Here is a 23066-nt window from a genome sequence, read left to right as displayed (position 1 = left end):
GGTTAGGAACACTGGCTGCTCTTCCAGAGGCTCTGGGTTCAATTCCCAGCACCCACATGGCAGCTCTAAACAGTCTGTAACTCCAGCTCCAGGAGATCTGACACCCTCACATAAACATACATGCAGGCAAAACACCAATGAACATAAGACAAATATGACTTTTAAACAATACAGCTCTGACAAAACAGGGATTTTCACCTTTGAGCCCCATTGAGACTTCCAGAACGAAAGACAATAGACTGGTGTATATGACAGGCGTTGGGTTGTCTTGTCCTGTCTTGTTTTGTTTTGTTTCTTGGGACTAGGGATTAACTCTGAGGCATTGTGAATAATAGCCAAGTGTTCTATCATTGAACTATATCCCCTGCCATTTTAAATTTAAAAACACATTAATCTAATTTGTTTTTTTATTTTTGCCCCACAGAGTGTGTTTGGAGGTAAGATGGCGATTGTCAGGAGTCAGTCCTCTCCTTCCATCAGTGTGGATCTCAGGGATGGAATGTAGGTCGTCAGGCTCAGTGCCATCAGGCTCAGTATCTGTAGCTGCTAATCCATCTCACCCTTGCAGTTTTTGATAGTTGTTCCTCTTTGTCAACTTGATGGCATCTGGAATGAACTACAATCCGGCAATGGAGGGCACACCTGTGAGAGATTACTTTGCTTGGTTTGAAGTGGATGAATCCACTTCTAGTCTTGATCTTTGAGGTGGGAAGACATACCTTCTTCTGGAAGTCTATGTAAGGACATAGAGCAGTGGTTCTCAACCTTCCTAATGCCGCAGCCCTTTAGTACAGTTTCCTATGTTGTGGTGACCCCCCGACCATAAAATTATTTTTATTGCTACTTCATAACTGTAATTTTGCTACTGTTATGAATCATATGTCAATATCTGATATTCAGAATATCTGATAGTTGACCTCTGGGTCGTTTGATCCCCAAAGGGGCTGCTCCCCACAGGTTAAAAATCACTGAGATAGAAGAAGGAAGCTTTTGTTCTTTGCCTGCTTGCCCTTGCCTTTCTAGCACATCCATCCCTTCACTGGCATTAGAGCCTAGTTCTACGGGATTCCAGAGTATACAGAAGACCAGCTTTGTGGACTGAGCAACTACTGAATTCTTGGACTTTATGTCCACAGCCAATCATTGTTTAATTAGCTGGACAGCAGCATATATATGTGTGTGTGTGTATGTATGTATGTATATATACATACATACACACATATATGAGATAGATAGATAAAGGAGAGAGAGATTCATTCTATAAGTTCTGCTCTAGAGAACCTAATACATCTTCTCCTTACCATTCTTTTTTTGAGACATGTCTCCCGTAGTTGCTCAGGACTTCCTCTGTAGCACAAATAACCTTGGCTTTTCTACCCTGCCCCAGCCTGCAGCAGCTAGGATTATAGGCTGTTGCCACTGGGTCTGGCTTACTAACATTATTTTTATGTCTCTAATTTTGTGTCATAGCATCAATAGGAAACCAGCTCCGTGTAGTCATTGGAAAACCCAAAACAAGATGTCAACATAAGTACTACCAGTACTATCTGCAGAAGACCACGGACTTGGAATGGAATTCGACGTTTGGCCCAATATACCAAGTGAATGTAGGTAGAGTTCAAAGGCAGGACCTGCAAGTCACTGGCTGCTTGGAGGCCCTGAAATGGACGGAGCAGCTAACTGTTAAGTTTGTGTGTGTGTGTGTGTAAGTTCCCTTGCTCTGCAGACACCTTCAGAATTCAACGCTGGTTGCCGTTCTCAGAACCTGCTCTGTTCTTGGAGCTGCCTCACTTGATGTATTGTTTTCTTTGTTCAATTAAACTCTACTTCCTACAATAGAACTAAGGAATTCTTCCTTTCATCAACACAATTATATCAATAATTGTGGAGCCAGCTACTAAATACCAGACATGTCAGACCAGGTTTGTACCATTCATGAGAGGTATTGTTCTGAGGTAATTCCACCGGAGAACACACAGAGAGTGGTTTTTTTTTTTTTAATTCATTTTACATCCTGCTCACTTGCAACCCTCCTGGTCATTCCCTCCTTCAATCCTTTCCCCCATACCCTTCTCCTCTGAGTGAGTGGGGGCACCCCTGGGTATCCCCCCTCATCCGTGCATATCAAGTTTCTTTGGGGCTAAGCACATCCTCTCCCACTGAGGCCAGACAAGGTAGCCCAGCAGAAGAACATATCTCATGTACAGACAATAACTTTTGGGACAGCTCCTGCTCTAGTCGTTTGGGACCCAAATGAAGACCAAGCTGTACATCTGCTACATATGTGTAGGGAGGCTTAGGTCCAGCCCACACAGACACTCCTAAAGCACAATAGAAGAAGTATTACCAGCCAGCGACTGCAGGGGAACTAGCCCAAATCATAACAGCCCAAGCCATTCTCTTCTTTGCCCTTTACGCACAGACATCACATCCTGGTTGACATACTTCAGTTAGCAAGAACAGTTAGTGAAAAGTGGAACTATAGAAGCCAAAGGCAAGGTTAGGACATTTAGGGACTTTCCCTGATTCTGACACGACAAACTAGGTCTTCAGGGGACTAGTTCTTTGGCAGCTGTGGAGGCCTACGTGCTGGGTTCTAAGGACAGAATGGTGATGCTCACATGGCATCAGTTGTGCTAAGGTCTCAGGCCTGTTTCAGTACACTTAAAACAGAACAACACTAAATGACTATGGGAACCCTTAATGCCTGTAGTCTCGGTTCACTGGAGTGTAACACGCCACCCTCAACTCAGTGACCTGCAGTTGTAGCCGTTTCGCTTGCTCCTGATGCGCCAGGATCATTGATTTGAACTGCATTCAGCCATCTTCACTGGGGCATCTAAGCAGACTTAATACAGCAGGCCTCTGGCCACTTGCGGTTCATCCTCTCATCCTCAAGGTTGCTAGCCCAGCTTTCCGCACAGGGGGGCAGCAGCGTGCCAGGGAAAGCCTCAGCAAAATGCTCAACTCTTCCAAGAACCAGCCTCAGAAATCCCAAGTTGTTGATCGTAGGAGTCTGAGGGGGTCAAGGACACCAGGAGAAGATAGCCCACGGGATCAACTAAGCAGGGCTCAAAAGGGCTCACAGAGACTGAGGCAGCAGTCATGGAGCCTGCTGGGTCTGTGCTGGGTCCTCTGTATGTATGTTATGCTTGTTAGCTTGGGAGTTTGTGGGACTGTACCAGTGAAAGCTGGGAGTGTCTCTGACTCTTTTGCCTGCACTTGGGATCCTTTTCCTCCTACTGAGTTGCCTTGTCCAGCCTTGATCAAAGGGTTTGTGGCCCGTCTTATTGCATCTTGGTAAGCTATGTTCAGTTGATATCCCTGGGAGACCTGCTCTTTTCTGAAGGGAAACAGGAACAGTGGATCTTGGGTAGAGAGAAGATGGTGGTGGGAATTGGGAGGAGCGGAGGGAGGGAAAACTGCAGTCTCCATCTATCATGTGAGAGAAAAAGAAATAAAAAGAAAAAAAAAGTTTAAAAAAATTAAACAGAATGTACCTGAAAAGAAAGAAAGAAAGAAAGAAAGAAAGAAAGAAAGAAAGAAAAATTCCAGTTTGTAGCTGATTTCCTTCTTTGCAACTGGCCTGAAGTTGGGGACAGTCTTATGGGACTGAGCCCTCATCCTGTGGGGTCTAATGCTATATCCATGCAGACAGGATAAGAATGATGTCCCCCAGGCACTGCTGTAGTCTGATTGCCTTTGTGTTGGGAGAAACACCTCCCCCCCACACACTTAGGATTACAGAACTGAACTGTGTTGAGAGAGTACAACAGAAGACTGTGTGTTGGCCTGTGACTTCCCTCTATTCACCAGCACAGTTCATGAAGCATTTTTTTTTTAATTCACAGAAAGCTATTTGTTCTTAAATATTTGATGAGTGTATGAAAGGGGGTATATAGAGAGAAAGGGAGACAGACAGACCAAACAGGTCTGAGCTGCCAACACACTAGCTCAATCTATTGAGGGACTAAGGGATCAGCTAGTTGTCAACAGCCATGTTCAGTCAAACATAGAGGCATCTAAAGGTCTTCATGTGCCACTCAATGCAGGGGGGTAGAGCAAAACCCCACCCAGCAAGCGGGAAGGCCTTGATGGGCTAGGAGCCCAGAGAAGATGCCGTTTTCTTCTGATTCCATGGCACAAATAAGCTCCTGTATACAGCGGAAAGAGGTGGCACCTGGGAGCAGCCTGATGTTTGATCTTGATTATTAACTTGATGGGATTTACAATCACCATGGAAACAAGCTTCCTGACATGTCTGTGAGGGAGTTGCTAGTTAATTGAGCTGGGAAGGCCCACACTAACTGTGGGTGGCGATAGCCTGTGAGCTGCAGTTCGGGCTGAATAAGAAGGAGACTGGGAACTGAACACCAGCACTGGCCAGCGTCCAGCTCGCTTGCTTCCTGCCTGTTGATACCATATAACTGGCTGCCTCAAGCTCCCACCGCCACAACTTCCCCATCACTGAGGGTACCCTCAGACTGGGAGCCAAAATTAATCCCTTTTGTTCCAGCAATAGGCAAATTAACTAATACAAATGTTGGGATTTTCTTGACACGGAAGCCGTCTGGATAATGAGGCTTGCCTATGGTACCCTAGAACAGTGTTTTATCCACACAGACCAAAGAGGAGAGCATCCCTCACGGTGATTATACAAATGTATCTTAGCTTGAATCTAGAGCACTCATGTCCCCAAATTCTACTTACAGCTTCACATTGTTTAATTGCGCCAATTAAAATATAGAATAACTGCCACTCTGTCCTTTGTAGTAAGTAACGGTAGCCCCTCCCCTTAGGTGACTTCACTTGCCCACCTCCTCACTCCCCCCCCCCCCCCATTTAACAGCACCTGAAAGAAACCTGACCCGAAGACCATAGGTCCCTGCACAGCCAGGGTCTTGTTTACACCCCTATGGCTACTTGGAGATGGGAAATATAAAGAAGGGTTGAGTTATTCAGGTACCAAACAAGGTTCTAGGAGGAAATGCTTCCATAAATACTTAGCTAAAATGTGCTAAATGAATAATCAAAAAGTAAAGCTGTAGAAAGGGGTAAGGGTGGAGCAGAGGAAACAAGGAAGTCCTTACCAGGAGGGTGAACTTTTGCTGAGTGCCCGTCCACATTTAACTTACACCCTCAGAGCTTTTAACTCTGAGAAGCAGAGACGCTGCCCACGCAGGCTGCAGACAAGGGTGGGTGGCCATGAGAACCACGAGGGAGACACTAGGAATTCTTCTATTCTGAAGTCTGTGTTCTGGGGTCAGAGGTCAGAGGCCTGAGGCCGGTTCTTCTCCCTCACACTGATTCTATAGTTCACTCCTTTTCAGTTCTCGTGAGAATTCTGAGTCCTGAGGGAAGGTGGTCATTGCCCTTACCCTCTTCCTCATTCCCACCATAGATCTACATTTCCTGCCCCAGGGCAACCTGGGCTGAGGAGCCTCTAGTCTGGCAGACTAGGACGCTGAGGTGGTTTGTATGTGCTTGGCCCAGGGAGTGGCACTATTAGGAGGTGTGGCCTTAATGGAGTGGGTGTGGCCTTGTTGGAGTAGGTGTGTCACTGTGGGCTTGAGACCCTCCTCCTAGTTGCCTGGAAGACAGTTTTCTCCTGGCTGCCTTTGGATGGAGACATAGAACTCTCAGCTCCTTCACCATGGTGTCTGCCTGCACGCTGCTATGCTTCCTGCCATGGCAATAACGGACTAAACCTCTGAACCTGGAAGCCAGCCCTCTTGTCCTATGTAAGAGTTACCTTGGTCATGGTGTCTCTTCACAGCAATAAAACCCTAACTAAGACAGACACCCAGGACCATCTTCACCTGTAAAGTTCTTCACAGGCGTGTGGCTTAAAACATACATGAGTGGGAATTGTAGGTTTACAGTGGCATCCATCTGTAATCCCAGCACTGAGGCAGAAGGATAGAGTTTGAGTCTAGCCTGAGCTACATAGCAACTTGCCCAACATCTTGGATTACAAAGTGATTTCTTGTTTCAAAAGCCAAAACCAAATAACAAAATATAAACAAGACACGCAAGGGGACAGGGATATAGTGAAGCTCTGTGGCAGAGTTTGCCCAGCAAGCTACAAAGACCCTGGTTCAGTTTCCAGTGGATTAAAGAGCTCACTCGGAACAGTGCTGGGCACCTCATTCCTGCCCACTACTACTAGGTGCTGGGGCTGCCTAGCTGGACCGGGCCTCAGCTGCAAAGCAAGGAGAGGACAAGGTATCTGGGTCTAGCCAATCACACCTGCAGGACCGGGTCAGACCTCCATACTCCGGAGGAGACTGGATACCTCGTTAATTGCCTCCTGTGATGGCCTCTGTGTGCTCCCTTCGCCTTCAGTTCTCCTCGTGCTCAAAGTCTCCGATTTTCAAACCTTTATTCTCCTATCACAATATTTCTTTAGGGGCGGGGCCTCTAGGAAAGCGGAAAGCCCAGCATCCTGCATCTTACGTGGGCCTAGTAGGTATCAGAGTCCAGCCTAGGACCGAAGTAATTAGGTATTGGGAGGATGCTGGCCATATCCCAGGAGGCGGGTCTGTTCTTGAGCTTTTGATCTCTGCCCCGGAGGACCCGCCCTATGAGCAGGGGCCAGGCAAACAGGCTCAGACCCCAGAGCCGCACCACAGGGTGGCTGGAGATTGCTCAACTCTTTGCCCTCTGGTAAGTTAATTAATGAGGTGGCCGCCCCGGACACTGAGCAGATCACAACACCTCTTCAACTACCGGATTACCTAGCGACCACGTTGTGGGCAGAAGAGTCCTGCTGGCCTGCCATGGAGCGCTGTGTGAGAGTGAAGTCTTGGGTAGAAGAGAATCGGGCCTCCTTTCAGCCTCCGGTTTGCAACAAGCTTATGTGAGTCCCCAGCATCCGGTGACTACAACCCACACCCTTTCTTATTCCTTTCTCCTCCCTCACCCGTCCCTTCCCCCTCTAGCCTTGAGTTCCATCCACTGGGTGCTCTTCTGGGGAGGGGGGAAACTACCTGTTTCTTCTTTCACTACCTCAGTCTGTTCCTCTTTCTGGAGACCACAGTGGAGATGGTGGCCTTGACTTCCGAGACCCGAGACCCGAGACCCGCTTGAGTGTCTCTGAGGCCGTGAGAGATGAGATGGCAGGGTGTGACATTCCTTCCATGGCTGAAAGCAGCTTTCCAACCCAATGCACCCATGCACCTTGGGGAAAGCCTGGTTTTCCTTGTCCCAGACTAGAATTTTAAGGCCTAGAGACCCCAAACCATGCACCTCAACCCTGGCAAACCCTGAAGCTGAGTCAGATGAACAATTCTTTGGATGGTGTGTGTGTGTGTGTGTGTGTGTGTGTGTGTGTGTGTGTGTGTGTTTCTATAGACCAGGCCTAACTCACAATGTAGCTAAGGGTGGGCTTTAATCCTCAGTCTTCCAGCTTCTACCTCCCAAGTGCTAGAATGACAGCTGTATAGCACCACACCCTGTTTCTGAGGTGCTGAGCGTGGAAGTCAGTGAATGTTAGGCACACACACTTTTCCGAACTGAACTACATCCCTAGCTGTGGGGATTCTTAATTCAGGGCTCAAGGCCACACACAGACCAGACCCTCCAGGCCTCCTTTACCTACAGCACGGACTGACCTGTTCATGCTGCCTCCATCACCTCCCCCTCCCCTTCCTCAGTTCCACAGCTGAGCTTCTTGCAACACCTCTGCAGACCCGAAGTCCCCATGTCTGTGTGGCTGTAAGTCATTTCCAGTAGGCAGTGTCCCAGCCCAGCAGGCTACAGCCACCTACCCTCCAACAGGAAGAATAGGTCAAGTATATTTCGTCACTTCCTTGACTTCTCACAGTAGCCCCCCATGGGGTGGGATTTAATAAGTAACTTTCCCAATGTCACAGAGCTAGTGGGGGACAGAGTCCACATGCAAGCCCAGGAACAGTTTGACTACAAAGTCCGTGCATGTTCTTGGTCACTGCGCAACACAGCAACCCCCTCCCCTCCCCCCCCCCCAACCCGCCCGTAGCTACCCATGACGGCCCCTCGGAGCCTCTTCTCTTCTGTCATTGCTGCTTTCCCCAGTTTGGAGCTTTATCATTTTTGCCCTTTTTTTTTTTTTTTTTTTTTTAAACCACTTCTTCCCTGTCTGCGGTCTCTCATTCTCACTCCTCCCAGTCTTCCTCCTTTCAATCGCATGGGCATCTCTGATTCTGTCCACATCAGCCTGGTCAGCTGCGACCACCTTGCCTCCAGCCCTGCTTCCCGCCTCTGCCTCTCCAGTCCTCTAGAACTCCTGGTGTTCACCATCACGACCATCGAGGCCCTCCCTTGATTTAGTCAGCTGGTGTTTGCTGAGCACCACAGTGCTCTGGACAGTGGCCTATGGCAGGGGGCAAACTGACAAAGCACCTTCCTTGTAGAACTGTTGAGAGGAGATGCCAATCAGTATGAAGTAGCCTGTGGAGAGAACCCTTCGTCCATAAGAGGATAGTTTTCATGATGAGTCTGCGCCATGCCTGGCCCTAGCTTCTCTGGTACTTTGCTGGTATCAGTGATGTTCTTTGGTTTCAAATGCATGAACCCAGTGTCCGCTTTCATCCTCAGCGACACTCTCCTGCTGTGAGTCTCCACGTCCAAATTCCCACTCGTAAAAACCTCACATTGCACTGAGCAAAGCATAAGGCAGTTGGGACCGTTGATCCTTCCTTGTCAGACTCCTGTTTCCTCAAGGCATTCTCTCTCTCTCTCTCTCTCTCTCTCTCTCTCTCTCTCTCTCTCTCCACCCCTCTCTCCTCCAATCAAGACTGCTCCCCTCCCTCCTACAACATGATGCACAGCACTGTTAGAGAGGCAGGTTCTAAGGCTTACATCCAGTTCTCATATGCTATGGCCATGTGGTATGAAATATAGCTCATTCCATTATAACTTTCCTGTACCTGCAACAGCCCTGTTTCTGAATAAGTTCACCCTCTGAGGTCCTGGGGGTTAGGACTCTAACACAAGAGTTTGGACCAGTGCCAGAATTCAAGCCATAACACCCCACTGAGATGAGAAGCTGCTGGAGGGCTCTGAGCACAGGAGGAACACGTCCGGTTTGTGCATTCTGGCTGGAGGGTGTATGTGAGGTATAGTTTTCAAATGGGCTTGTTTAAGAACTTTCTGTATGTGCTCTAAGTATGTCTCAGTTAAGTCTATTAATAAAGGACCAAAAAAAAAAAAAAAATGGCTGAAGGGATGGACCAATGGGCAGGGCACTTGCCATCACAGACCTGAAGACCTGAATTGACTCACATCACTGAAAGAAGCCAAGGCAGGAACCTGGAGGCGGGAGCCATGAAGGGGTGCTGCTTGCTGGCTTGCTCTCCATAGCTTGCTCAGTCTGCTCTCTTATAGACCCTAGGACCACCAGCCCAGGGATGGCACCACCCACAGTGAGCCAGGCCCTTCCCCATCAATCAAGAAAATCATCAATCTGGCTCATAGGCCAAGGGGCATTTTCTCAACTTCCCAAATCACATAAAACTATTTAGAATATACATACATTTAAAAAAAAAACCTTGCCGGGCAGTGGTGGCGCACGCCTTTAATCCCAGCACTTGGGAGGCAGAGGCAGGTGGATTTCTGAGTTGGAGGCCAGCCTGGTCTACGGAGTGAGTTCCAGGACAGCCAAAGCTATACTGAGAAACCCTGTTTCGAAAAAACAAACAAACAAACAAAAAACCCAAAAAACAAACAAACAAACAAACAAAAACCTTATAAGTTAAAGCTGCCTTGCTGGGTGAGAAAACTAAAGCCCAGTAAAGTCGACTAGCACGCCCAAGATTGCAGCAAAGCTGAATCAGTCTTCGGAGGTGTTTTGTGCTTGTGAACACACATCAGACACATATCTCCTTACCCTCTTGGATGTCACTGCTCCTGAGTCCCCAGAGTATGGTCCCCAGTGGTGGAGAGTGTCACAGCAGTCAGGCTGAGAGCTCCTCTTTGTTCTCTGGTCACTGAGAACTCGAGCATGGCCCAGGGTTCACAGAGCTATGCACGGCCATGCTGTGTCTTTGTTGGAATGAAGACATGCAGACAATCATCCATGGAGACACGTTAATGCATGCAGAACAGTGTGGATGGAGGAGATGTTCTCTCAGATATGTGTACCAGACCTCTTCCTGTCCCTACAGTCCCTGCTTCCCTCTCCACCCCCCCCCCAACCCCCTTCCCAGGAGTTGATTCAGGTCCTCTTCTTGCCTCTCCACTGCAGGCACCAGGAGCAGCTCAAAATCATGTTCGTTGGAGGCCCCAATACCAGGAAGGATTATCACATTGAAGAGGGTGAGGAGGTAGGCCACGCTGCCCTTCCCTGCCACCTGCTGCCACTCGGAGGGTAGGGGGTGTAGATACTTCTAGACTAGGGCTAGAGTAAGTGGCCCAGAGAAAAGCAAATGCAACTGCCAGGAGAAGGGAAAATTGTTGCCTTAGAATTGGGGTACCTGCATGGTGCCTGGGAAACTCACTGAGGAGATTGCGGGATCTCCACTTCATCCACACGTGGTGGTGGTCCCTCCCCTTCAACCTGAATATATGATTGGTCCTCCACATGAGACACGAATTCTGAAGGAGTCCATTGACCTTTGATCCCAGAATCAGGTTCTCCGTCTCCTTCATACAAGGAGAAAATTATCTGAGGACACAAGGGGGTGGAGGAGAAATGGAGGCAACTCAGGAGGTAGAGCATGGGCAGTGCTGAAGAAGGAGTTGGGACTGGGTGGCCCCCCTTTACTACTAGAGGCAGCAAGCCCCAAGTCTGGAAACTGAATTCTGTGCTTCTACACTTGTGTACTGAAGCTATATTTAAAAAGCAAAACTTGAGTGTGATGGTGAACATCTATAATCCAGGAGTGGAGGCAAAGAGGGTCAGGAGTTCAAGGCTCCTAGGCTGAAAGATGGAAATTTGTCTGGAAGGAAGAGGAAGAAGAAGCAGAAAAAGAAAGAGGAAGAGGAATGGAAGAAGAGAAAGAAAAGGAGAAGAGAAAGAGGAAGAGGAGGAGGAAGGAAGGAAGGAAGGAAGGAAGGAAGAAGGAGGAGGAGGAGGAAGAGGAGGAGAAGAAGAGGAAGGAGAAGAAAGAGGAGGAGGAATGGAAGAAGAGAAAGAAAAGGAGAAGAGAAAGAGGAAGAGGAGGAGAAAGGAAGAAGAGGAGGAGGAGGAAGAGGAGGAGGAGGAGGAGGAGAAAGGAAGAAGAGGAGGAGGAAGAGGAGGAGGAGGAGGAGGAGGAGGAGGAGGAGGAGGAGGAGGAGGAGGAGGAAGACAACCCTGATCCTCCTGAATGACACATATAGTATATATCAGGATGTGCTGTGCTGGGAAAGGACCACTGTAAAGTGCCCCCTTATTTTCTGGAAGACCTGGTTCTGGGGTTTGGGCCTCCACCCCTATCACTGGCATCCCCAACACCAACTTAGGACTGCTCACTGTGAAGCCTTGAGAATGCTCTGTCAGCAAACACTAAGGGCATGAGAATGGCAGGCAGAGGGCAACAGGCCTACAGCAGTGGCCAGACCTGAGCAGAACCAGTTCCGCACACCTTGACCCTCTCCTAGCCATTGAACACCTCCCTCACAACTGGTTTCCTATGATGGAAGACTACATGAAAATCTAAACTACAAAGAGATGGGGGGCGGGGTTAGAGCTGAGTAGCCGCAGTGACTGAGGCCCAGGTAGCCTTTACTGCTTGGCAAGCAGGCTCATCTCCACTCGACAGTTAGGCCTGTTGTCAGTGTCCACCCTGCCTGTCCCCCATTGTCTAGCTCCTTCTTCTTTGTCCTTGTTCAACTCAAGGTCTGTCGCCCCTCTGCACTGCTCAAGTGCGTATGTGTCTGTGCCAGCTGGCTTTTATGTCATCTTGGCACAAGTTAGAGTCATCAGAGAGGAGGGAGCCTCGATTGAAATAGGGTCTCCATAAGATCTGGAAAGCTGGCCCAGCCCACTATGGGTGGTGCCATCCCTAGGCTGGTGGTCCTAGGTTCTATAAGAAAGCAGGCTGAGTAAGCCATGAAAAGCAAGCCAGTAAGCAGCACCCCTCCATGGCCTCTGCATCAGTTTTTGCCTCCAGGTTCCTTCCCTGTTATGAAAACATTGATAACCCTAAGTAAAACCATGTCCATGAGTCCTGGACCAGTACATACTGTGATTCCATACTGTGATTCAGCTGGTGGCTAAGAGATGAGCCAGGCTGGCTTTGATGAGGAGAGATACTTGGTAGCTCAGAGAAGTCTGGATGGAGGTAGGTTTGTAATATGAGGGCAGGGTTTGGTCTTCTGAGTCCCTGAGCAGCCTTAGAGCAAAATCGAGGGTCAGTATCCTCTTTGTCCTTGCCTGTCCTTACCCAGATCCTGAGCAGTCACTCTGAGTGATGTTCAAAGCACATCTGGCCCTGGGTGCACTGGATTTCCCTTCTGGCTGAGCACTGGTCTCTGAGATAACCCATAGATGCCCTCCCTGCACCAACTCACCACTCAAACCCACTTTCTCTGGTGGTTGCCAAGAATAAAGGCAATTGGCCGAGAAGGAGATGTTCCTCTGGCTAGTCATATGACTAGATAGATATATATCCTGTGCCCTTGGTCTGAGCCTTCTCTTGCAGCACAGGGGACTATGGCTCTGCCTGTGGAGAAATACAGTGTGTACAGAGTAGTTACTTAATAGCTATGGGTCCTTACCTGTTTCTGGCTCCCCTACCTGTGAGTCCTTTCCGGGTCACAGAAGCCAAACTCAATTTAATATCTGCTAGCCAGTGCACTTAATCTTCCAGCTAGCCCTAGGTCTCAAACATCATTCACTTCCCAAGAAGCATAATTTGTTTGGATTGCCCAGGGTTACCACTGGTGATTTTCTGCTGTCAGGAGTATGTCCTCTGCTGCAGTCCAGGCCCACCCCTCATTGCAGAGAAGGGGACAAGTCAGGAAAATCCCACTGTTGCCTTCTGGTTTTGATCAATAGCTGTTAATATCTTATTGTCAGCCTGGAAAAGGGTTGAATCTGGCCCCTTTCTCCCAACTTGATATTTGCAGTCTCTCCCCGTAACTGTGGGGGTCCCTCCTCTTCTCTTCCACCATGAAAAGACCCAAGATTTATACTGAGGACTGATCACACACACACACACGCACACACACACGCACACGCACACACTCAATTGCTTCCAATGAAGAAACCTAGTAGGTTTTCCTGATTTGTTTTAAATAACATAAGGTGTGTGTGTGTGTGTGTGTGTGTGTGTGTGTGTGTGTGTGTTATAACAAGCATCCTGCCATGGAGCTGCATCTTTAATCATATGGCTTGTTTTTAATAATGAAAGTAAATACCATTCATTGTCGAAAACATAGGAGGTGTAGCAAGCTTTCCCTCATTCATAGCCATGAACACTGTCACTATGCTATATATGGGCCACTCTGTAATTAGGATCCTCTGGGAATCATTTTTTGTTTGCTTCAGGTTTTTTGTTTGTTTTTGTTTTTTTGAGACAAGGTCTCACTCTATAGCCCAGGCTGGCCTCAAACTCAAGGCAATCTTTCTGCCAAATTGAGACATGAGTCATATGTCCAGCTCATAAGGTACTGGTTAGGATTTTAGGATAGAGTAGAAAATTTAGTAGGAGCCCCCTAGAGAGAACCCAGCCACCAAGTCCATCTGCCTAGGCTGTCAACGGCCACAGCCCAGTGCCAGAGCATCTCAGTGGCTGGAGGAATGCACAGGGCCCCAGAGCTACCCAGGCTATGATCCCAACTGCAGTCCAAGACTCACCAGCTTAGACCAGCTGCTTTGAGCCTCAGCTTTCTTTTTTTCAAAATGGGGCTAATAATGTTGACGCTGGGCTTGTAAGATTTCTGATGTGCATGAAAAAGCCCAGTCTAAGTTAAGGGATATCCCCACTGCCGTGTCGCTGAGTTCTTCCGGGAGCTTCTTATCCAGCCTTCTGCATCCCTCCTCCTGGCCAGACACCTGCTGTTGTACCCTGGGTAATCTGATGATCACCCACATGTTCCAGATTTACAATTCCAGACATGCAGATCCCTGTATGTTTCCAACTTTCTTGTCTGGGCTAGGGGGTCCAGGGGCTTTAGAGCAGGGGTGCCGGACCTCGAGGCCTTCAGGAAGATTTTCCGGTTTTCTGGTCAGAGTTCAGATCCTGGGCAGAAGTTAAGGATCTAAAAAATGGAGCAGGTTAGTCTTGGGGGTCTTGGTTTTCCCACAGGTGTTTTACCAGCTGGAGGGAGACATGATGCTCCGAGTCCTGGAGCAAGGAGAACATCGCGACGTGGTTATACGGCAGGGAGAGGTGAGGCTGACCACAAAGAAAGGCTAAACCCACCCCGGGTCGTTTTCCCATCCTCAGGGCTCCCCCTTTCTGAGCACAGGTTTCCCATTCCCTCGGGTTTCCCATGGTCTTAGGGTAGAGGCTGGCAGAGAGTGGGCTCCAGGGTGGACGGCCAGAGCTCCCCGTGGGTCAACCAGCATGCCGGGGGCACGCAGTCACCTTGAGAGATTGCAGTCTCACTGGACTCCTCTTTACCCCTGCAGATATTCCTCCTGCCTGCTAGGGTGCCCCACTCCCCGCAGAGGTTTGCCAACACCATGGGGCTGGTGATTGAGAGAAGGCGGCTGGAGACTGAGCTGGATGGGCTGAGGTAATTAATTGCTTGTGTGTGGTGGGAGCATGGGAGATCAGGGAGCTAACAGCAGAGGGTATTGTTCAAAAGTATAGCAGGAAGGATCAATGACAGACTGAAGAAAGTACTTCCTGGCCGCCAAGAGACTAGAGGGCTTGGCAACGGGAGGCAGTGGAGAACCTGGATTTGCTGACTGACCAGAGAGGGGACAGTAGGCTTGATGACTAGGGGAGGGGGTGGTCTCTGTGGTGCTCATGAAGACTCCAGCTGGACCTTGCTTTTGTGCATTCTGCAGGTCTGCTAGGAACCTTGTGGTGGGGAGGGGTGACTGCAGATGGGGAGACTGGAGGAACCCAAAAGCTACATGTTCTAATGTGGGCAAAGTCAGCTGCTAGCAGCCGGGGCCTGCAGAAGTTGTCCTTCACCAGTGCTTCCGTACTTGTGTCTCTACCCCAGATCACAACAAGCATGGACGTCTGGCCAGCAACATCTGTGTTCCAGGCACCAGCTAGGAATTGTCCTGTGTATTTATTACCCTATACTCACCCCTGGTGCTGGCTAGTGGCTAGGTGCTCTCACTATCTGCTCTTTTTGAAACTCTGAGGACTGAACCTGGGGTCTTGCATAAGCTAGAGCTGTGCTCTGATAGTTGCTGGAGGAGAAACTAGGCCCAGGTAAAGAAACTTGCTAGATGTGGCGTTACAGAGAAATGCAGAACCAGCGCATGTGCTGGATCAGCAAGGGGGAAGAATCAGCCCTGGACGGTAAAGTCAGACCCCATCCTGCTCCCCACCCCCATCAGTCTCTAGACCAGCAGTTCTCAACCCTTTCCCAGGGGTCACCTAAGACCACAGGAAAACATTTACATTACAATTCATAACAATAGAAAAATTCCAGTCACGAAGTAGTAATGAAATAATTTTAGGACTGAGGGTCACCACAGTGTTAGGAAGGGTGAGAACCGCTGGTCTAGACTACTGAGCTCCGAGAGGAGGAAAACCTTGAAGCTCCAAACCCAAAGATTTTTCTGCAACTATGCTGTGAGTTTTCAAAGAAAACTTTAATTCCTCAGTAAGTTGCCAGAATCAGAATCCTTTGCCCGACACCTTCAGTTATAACAGGCATAAACACTCATTTTTTTAAATGAGTGGAAATCACACATACTCCCTCTCAAAGTCTAGAAACATAAGAATCCGAAGTGAACTAAATTAAAATTACCTGCCACTTAAGGGAGGATTTTATGGTTTGTGAATTTAATTTTATTCCTCTTGTGCCTCCCAAGCAAACAAGTAATTAAAACGCAGAAACAAAGGTCCTTTGTCAGGCTCCAGTTACACAGGAAGACCTTTTTTGTCCATACCTTCCCTTACAACCCTCCAGTCTTGTTACATGCAGTGGTTGCAGTGGTTTAAGTTTTGCTGTCTTTCGGGGGGAAAAAAAAAAAAAAGTGTTGGAGCCAACGAAACATTCAATGCAAAGGAATTGCTGGCTGCCAAGCCAGAGAGCCTGAGTGTGCTCCTGGGGATTCACAGGGTGGAAGGTGTGAACTTTCGAAAACTGTCTTCCGACCGCCACACCCCATGTGATGGCATGCATACCCCCTCCCCAAATAAATAAATGTAAGAGAAACCATAATTGTAAGGTACTTTAGCGGTCTACAGTTTACCTAGTTTGCATAACTGAAGCCACGTGCCTCCTGGAAAATTCACAAGTATTTCTCATATTGTTAAAAAATCTGTGTGTGCGTGCATGTCTGTGTGAGTGTGTGTGTGCGCGCGCGCGCGCTGCTGATGGCTGCCCCGTCTACAGCATAATGACCCGTTGAATAGGCAGATAGCGGGACTTAACTTCTAAAAGGAGTCTCTCTGAGGTGCTCTTTGGAGGAGACTCTGGTGAGTTATTGGTGTCCCCGTAACATTTTTACGGCAAATTCAATAACGGATTTCATCTGGCTGCTTTTGACCTTTAATAAAAGCCAGAAAGTCGGCATTAAAATACCACCCTGAAGACCATTCCTGAAGGCACTGCAGCCCCATAATGAAGGTAGCCAGCTCCTCCTCAGGTTAGAAGCGAGTGGATATGTCCACAGCCTGTCTCCATAGACCTGTCCCCGCCTTTCTGGTGAGAATCAGAAAAGAACTGGGCTGATCTAAAACTGATTCGGGTTAGGCATTCTGGTGATGGTTGCTCCCAGCACCTGCCTCGTGCTACTTGCGTAAGGGTCAGAGGTGCCTGTCCAGATGCTCCCTGCCCGTGGGGACATGGGTGGCAGGGTGACTGAAAGTTGTGTATGCCAGAGAAGGCCAGAGATGTGCTCAAGTTCTAAGCAGCAGAGGTGACCTTCAACTTCCAAAACAGAAGAATCCCTCATGGCGGTGGGAGTTGTAGAGGGTCAGGGAGTAGGAGGTAGAGGGTGGGGAGAGGGAGGTGGGGGGTGGGGATAGAGGTTGGGGTGTGCTATATTGGCTGCTGACGTTTTTGTGTACAGTGACCCAGAGCCCAAAGAACAGACAATAGCCCTTCCAGCTGCCTGTCCAAAATTCAGGTTGAGCTTCAACTTCCTTTTGCTGAAAACAAACACGCTTGGATTAAATGTTCTCCGATGCTCTCCAAGCTTCTATCTTGAGTGTAGCCTGCTCCACCACCTTCACAGGCTGTGTAATCCCTGCCGAATCATTCTGTTTTCAAGCCCGAGTTCTACCCGGTTTGCACACGCCCGGTATAAGTGTGATCCCTAGGCTGTGTCAACAGAGAGTAACAAACTTAGCTATGCAGTGCCTGGGCTCAGTAAGGGGCCCTCAAGCAGAGCCCAGCCTGGACCAGGCTGCTCCAAAGCTGCCCAGATGGAGAGCGGGCTCCCTTGACCTCTGTTTTGTCAGGTACTATGTGGGGGACACTGAGGACGTCCTCTTCGAGAAATGGTTCCACTGTAAGGATCTTGGGACGCAGTTAGCCCCCATCATCCAAGAGTAAGTCTTCACTTGGGCCCCTCCCTCAATGCCCAGTGGCCTGGAGCCATCAGGGGTAGGAGTTAAAAGGAACCTCCCACTTCCAGGAAGGGACCAGCTGCTCTGCAGGGTTGGGAGGGGAGCATGATGGGTAATGAAGTCCTTTGAGGGTCTGTGAATGTACATTCCTTCTTGTGTGTGGTGTATACCTCACTGGAATCTTAACGGGAACGCCATCATTCCGTGCTCTCTGCTTGTCCCTGCAGGTTTTTCCACTCTGAGCAGTACCGAACAGGAAAGCCCGACCCTGGTGAGGCCCCTCCCTCTCTCTAGTGGGATGGGTCTTGGTCCTGACTTGGTCCCAGGAGCCTCTTCCTGAATCCTCTGCCTAGTAATTGAAGTACTGAGCAGACAACACCAAGTAGCACCCCATATGCCTGCTCAATCATTAGGCTGAACCCAAGTCCCATACTGGCTATGGGTTAAAGCTTCTGGGACCTGGCTATACTGGGGCTGGGTGGGCGGAGCCTGGAAGTCACTTTTCATCACCATGTCACTGGCACAGACCAGCTGCTCAAGGAGCCGCCATTCCCGCTGAGTAAACGACCCGTCATGAAGCCCATGTCACTGAAGGCTTGGCTGGATGGCCACTCCAGGGAGCTTCAGGCAGGCACATCCCTAAGCCTGTTTGGGGACACCTATGAGACCCAGGTAATACAGCTCAGGGCACTCAACATCCAGCCAGCACCTGAGAAATGGTAAACCAATCTCTCTCTCTCTCTCTCTCTCTCTCTCTCTCTCTCTCTCTCTCTCTCTCTCTCTCTCTGTCTCTCTCTCTCTCCCACACACACACAGAGAGAGAGAGAGAGAGAGAGAGAGAGAGAACACATGACAGACAGACAGACAGACAGACAGACTTCAGAGGCATGAGATAGGCCTTCCTGTTCCCCTCTCAGAGATTAACAGTATTGCTGTGACTGAAATTCTCTGGGTGCCTTCATGGTCCCAAGGATACTTTGTGTTCAGAGTGGGAGGTTCTTTGTCCACTGTCGGCTTCCTGGGCATCACTTACTTCCCCTGGGCTTTTGGTACATGGGAGCTTGGAAGCTGAAGGGAAAGAGTTATTTGGCAGAGAGCTGGGCAACAGTGTGTAGCGTTCCTACAAGCTGGCCTCTCATCTAGTATTCCTGCTGCCTCAGGCTTTGGTAAGAACAAGACAGTTGCTATGGACAAGTTAACCCCCAACGGCCAGCCATGTGACATCTCATTTACTAGAGAAAACACAGAAAGTCGTAGGAGAATAACTGGAGAGCTCCTGGAGGAGGGGATGTGCACATAGAACATTTTAATTAAAAATTTTAGATTGGTATATTTTATTTTGTGTTTATCAATATTGGCCTGCATGTGTGTGTGCTTGCCTAGTGCTTGTGGAGGCGAGAAGAGGGCATTAGACCCTCTGGAACTGGAGTTACAGATGCTTAAGAATGACCATATGGGTCCTGGGAACTGAATCTGGGTCCTTTGTGATCTTAACCGCTGAGCCATCTCTCCAGCCCCGGGTAGAATTGTAAAGCTAGTGTAAGGGTTTGCAGAAGGTAGAAAGGGAGGTGGGCGGGGCGGTCCAGAGGAGGAAGAGACATAACGGCTGGAAGAACTGAAACAGCCTAACCCTGCAAGCAGCCGAGGCTGGCCAGATCTAGGTGGGAAGGCTAGAATGAAGGCTGGATTGCTAACTGCTCCTGGAACTCTGCTGCGCTAGACTAAGGGAGAGAACATGTCCTAGAGACAGCAGGGCTTCACCAGGTGTTGAGGGAGAAGTCTAGTTCAGAGCCACCAGCCTTTCTTTGTGAGACTGGGTCAAGGTGTAGCAGAGACACCTACAAGGATGCCGCTATTCACATGTAGGATAGCTTTCCAATGGCACAGCCTGTCACCAGGAGTCAGAGAGATGGCTCATTGGGTAAAGGTGCTTACTGTGTAAGCCTGGCAATCCGGGTTTGATCCTTGAGTCCCACATAAAGGTGGAAAGAGAATTGATTCCACAAGTCATGCATGTTTGACCACATGTACATACATCATACATTCACATATGATGATGATGGTGCTGCTGATGAAGATAATTATGATGATGAAAAAGAAGATGAGGAGGAGGAGGAGGAAGAGGAGAAGGAAGAGGAAGGAGAAGGAGGAGAAGGGAAAGGGGAAGGAGGGGGAAGAAGGGGTGGAGGAGGAGGAAGAAGAGGAGGAGGAAGAAGAGAAGGAGGAGGAGAAGGAGAAGGAGAAGGAGAAGGAGAAGGAGAAGGAGAAGGGCAAGGAGAAGGAGAAGGAGAAGGAGAAGGAGAAGGGCAAGGAGAAGGGCAAGGAAGAAGAGGAGGATTTAGGAAGATTTAAAACAAACAAACAACAAAACCACCAGTGGTCACTTCCGGTCAGGAGGCTTGGACTGCTCTTTCAGTCTAGGGACACCCAACGCTTATGTAGGGCTGTGATGAGCCACAAAACCTGAAGCCCTTCCCACCTACCACAGGTAGCTAATGGCTTCTTGATCTGCTCTAGTTCTCCATTGCCAACTTCCATTAGCCCCTCCTTACAGCCTGCAGGAGCACAGGCCCTCAGTGATCATAAGGCCCCAGCCTCTCTCTCTCTCCTTAAGTCAGACTCTGAACACTTCACAGGAAGGGCAATGGAAATCTGGAGAGCTGGGGTGGGTGTGTTTGAGTGTGAGCTGGTGATACTCATAAGGGCGTGTGTGTGTGTGTGTGTGTGTGTGTGTGTGTGTAAATAATGAGCAGGCAGTATATGCTGCAGGCCTGCTGGCCTGGAGCCTCCCTTTCCGATCCCTGACAAGAAAAGGCTTGTCACATGGGGATGAAGCTGTGGCGGTGGGCACATCTTGCTCCTTGAAGGTTATAGTGGTTGAGGGCCAGGGTTGTGACTGTCTCCCAAACGGGGCAGAATCCCAAAATACTCTGCTTTTTCTCCCCCCAGGTCATCGCCCACGGACAAGGTAGCAGCAAAGGCCCAAGACAGGATGTGGATGTGTGGCTGTGGCAACTGGCAAGTGGGACCCCAGGACAGGGTGGCACCATTTCCTGTCCATGGAGATCAGTTGTTCCTGCACCTCAGGCTCCCATAGTGAGACCTACTCTTAGGGCCTTCTTGCAAGGCAGACTAGGAGTTGAGTCTTGATGGCCCTCACCCTCTTTTGTGGTTATATTTTGTTTTTGTGGTGTTAGGGATCGAACTTGGGGCCTCCTGCAAGGCAAGGGCTTTACTATCAAACACTCCCTGCTTACCCCGCTCCCCCTATCCACCATGCATGAGTGTGCACATGCACACACATGAATGTACACACACACACACACACACACACACACACACACTTTTTCTTATTACAAGACAAGGTTTTGCTAATTCACTCAGGCTGGCCTTGAGCTCAGCATCATCAGCCTCCACTTGGTTCTGCTGTTCTCTCATAGGATGGTTCCTCTAAGGTGACAATGGGAGGGCAATGTTTGGCCCTGGCCCCAGATGACAGTCTGCTGGTGCCTGCTGGGACCTCGTGAGTATATGCCAGGACTTTCTGAAACCATGAGACTGACCCCCTTTTCCTGGAACCTTCAGGCTTTGGCCTTGCCTGACTCTTGCCTATCTGTGTCCCCACAGGTACATGTGGGAGCGAGCACAAGGCTCTGTGGCCCTGTCTGTGACACAAGACCCTGCCTGTAAGAAGCCACTGGGGTGACTCTCCTGTGACCCCAAGCAGCCCCCGGGTGCCTGAGTGCTGTCCTGGCAGCTGCCCTTTCCAGACAGTGCTTTCATCCTCATTGCATCTTCATGGACATCAGCAGGCCCCTTGAGTGGCTGTGGGTTGTCACTGGCATCCACTCCCCTGCCATGCTCAGCCCAGGATGCCAGACTTCTAGGACACCAATAGTTCCCTCGCTTCTAACAGCCATAGCCCTACACTGTCAGCTAGGTGTGCACTGTGCCCATGTGCCTGCCAGCCTGACACTAAGAAATCTCTCAATAAAGGCATCCTGCTGAACAAGTGCTTGCGAGTTTTAGGTGGCAGACCTGTGTTCCCCTGTCATGTGTTGCTTAGGGACACCAGTGACTTTAGGGAGTTAGAGGACCTGTTAGTGTGTGTCGCCGCCTCTTGTGGATGGGCGGTTCTCGCTGTGCAGGCTCCGTGTCCTGCTGTGGTTGTAGAGCTGAGTGCTTCTTTGTCTCTTTCTCTGCTCCCCATTCACTCATTTAGTTGTTAACATACTTAAAAATAACAACAAACTTCGACTCTGTTGAGTTTCTTTCTCAACCACAGAAGTCATGTATACTAATCATAGAAAACAGAAATACCTAAAACATAGAATTCCTCGCCCCCCCCCCCCCCCGAGATAACCACTGTCATAGCTTCTACAAGTGGAGGAATGGCACGTGGGCTATCCGTGGCCTGCACAGCCTTCCTGGGCAGCCTGGGCTCAGCAAGAAGCTGGCAATACTGAACCTGCATCCGCCCAGAAGAAGCCTAGGCTTAGAGGCAGTGCTCCCTCAAGAAAAGGGAACTAGAGTCCTGTCTCCCTACCCTAGCCTGGTGGCTCACTGCTCTGACACACTCCACTGAAGGGCAAAGGGAACCTGACTTTGCTGAGGGGCTTTCTGGCCTTGAAGGATATGACATCACCGCCTGTCTTCCTACTCCGAAGCCTTTCCTGTAAGCAAGGAAGAACCACCCTGGTGCCTTCAAATGTCCACTCTCCAGGGTGGCCTGGTCCATGCTTGGTGGCACCAGCGTGCATCTCTGTCCCAGATCTGGGAAGGGAACTGTAGCGCACAGCCTCGCCGATAAGGAGCACGCCACACTCAGGATTCTTCTGACAGCATTTATTGATAGCTCTTCAATATGGTGAGGTGGAGGGAAGGACGCTGAGCTCAGAAAGCCCGCTGCTTAAATAGAGCTTTGTGAGACGTGCAGATCCCTCATTGGCTCAAATCTTTCATCCAATTGTCATACTCGGTTTTCGCGCCATGCGCAGGCGCATTCTCAAGTAAAGCTTCCGTGAAGAACCAGGAAGCAGAAGCCTGCGCCATCTTTTAATGGCAAATGCGGCTCCTCACAGGGAACATGTGTAGAGATGCTGTAGGGGTCAGAACACAGAGGGGATGGCTCCATCTGTGAGGAAGGAACAGCCAGGCTTCCTCATGTTCCCTTCAATGCTCCCCATGAAGGTGGCAGCATCTGATTTTAAAGAGGACAATTTTATTAAAAAGAAAAACCCAAAGCAAGCAAGCTGTAAATCTGAGCAGCTGCCATTTGAGTTGGGCCCAATGGCAAAAAGGAAAGAAGAGGTATGCTTCAGAGACAGTGAGGAGGCCTGGGCTTTAGAGAAAGGTTGTTTAGAACAGTGGTGGAGAGAGGGAAGGAGCGCCGTGCTTTCCCAAGGAAAAGACTGACCAGAGAAATCTGGCTGCAGCTCCAAAGGCAACTGC

General features: G+C 49.4%; 1 protein-coding gene and 1 long non-coding RNA gene across 2 annotated transcripts; one reads left to right on the top strand and one right to left on the bottom strand.

Moving 5' to 3' along the window:
• Positions 1-393: 393 nt before the first annotated feature.
• On the bottom strand, positions 394-10219 carry LOC143443924 (uncharacterized). Its single transcript, XR_013113341.1, has 2 exons — positions 7614-10219; positions 394-642 (listed from the first exon to the last, which is right to left on the bottom strand). It is a non-coding gene; the product is annotated as an uncharacterized LOC143443924 (long non-coding RNA).
• Positions 6599-21628, top strand: Haao (3-hydroxyanthranilate 3,4-dioxygenase). The gene is made up of 10 exons (XM_034514529.2): positions 6599-6859; positions 10226-10304; positions 14214-14297; positions 14540-14646; positions 17508-17597; positions 17843-17886; positions 18142-18287; positions 20565-20633; positions 21056-21138; positions 21243-21628. The coding sequence occupies exons 1-10, from the start codon at positions 6780-6782 to the stop codon at positions 21319-21321; spliced, it is 861 nt and encodes a 286-aa protein (XP_034370420.1). The 5' UTR covers positions 6599-6779; the 3' UTR covers positions 21322-21628.
• The last annotated feature ends 1438 nt before the right edge of the window (positions 21629-23066 follow it).

This window comes from Arvicanthis niloticus, chromosome 11 (genome assembly GCF_011762505.2).
Source record: "Arvicanthis niloticus isolate mArvNil1 chromosome 11, mArvNil1.pat.X, whole genome shotgun sequence".
Lineage (NCBI taxonomy): Eukaryota > Metazoa > Chordata > Mammalia > Rodentia > Muridae > Arvicanthis > Arvicanthis niloticus.
The sequence above is the reverse complement of the archived record's forward strand: the minus strand, read 5'-3'. Positions and strand labels throughout refer to the sequence as shown.

Coding starts and splice junctions, on each gene's coding strand:
- Haao (XM_034514529.2), top strand. CDS start 6,780: ATGGAGCGCTGTGTGAGAGTGAAGTCTTGGGTAGAAGAGAATCGGGCC. Junction 6,860..10,225: donor CCGGTTTGCAACAAGCTTAT/GTGAGTCCCCAG, acceptor TCTCCACTGCAG/GCACCAGGAGCAGCTCAAAA. Junction 18,288..20,564: donor GGGACACCTATGAGACCCAG/GTAATACAGCTC, acceptor TTCTCCCCCCAG/GTCATCGCCCACGGACAAGG.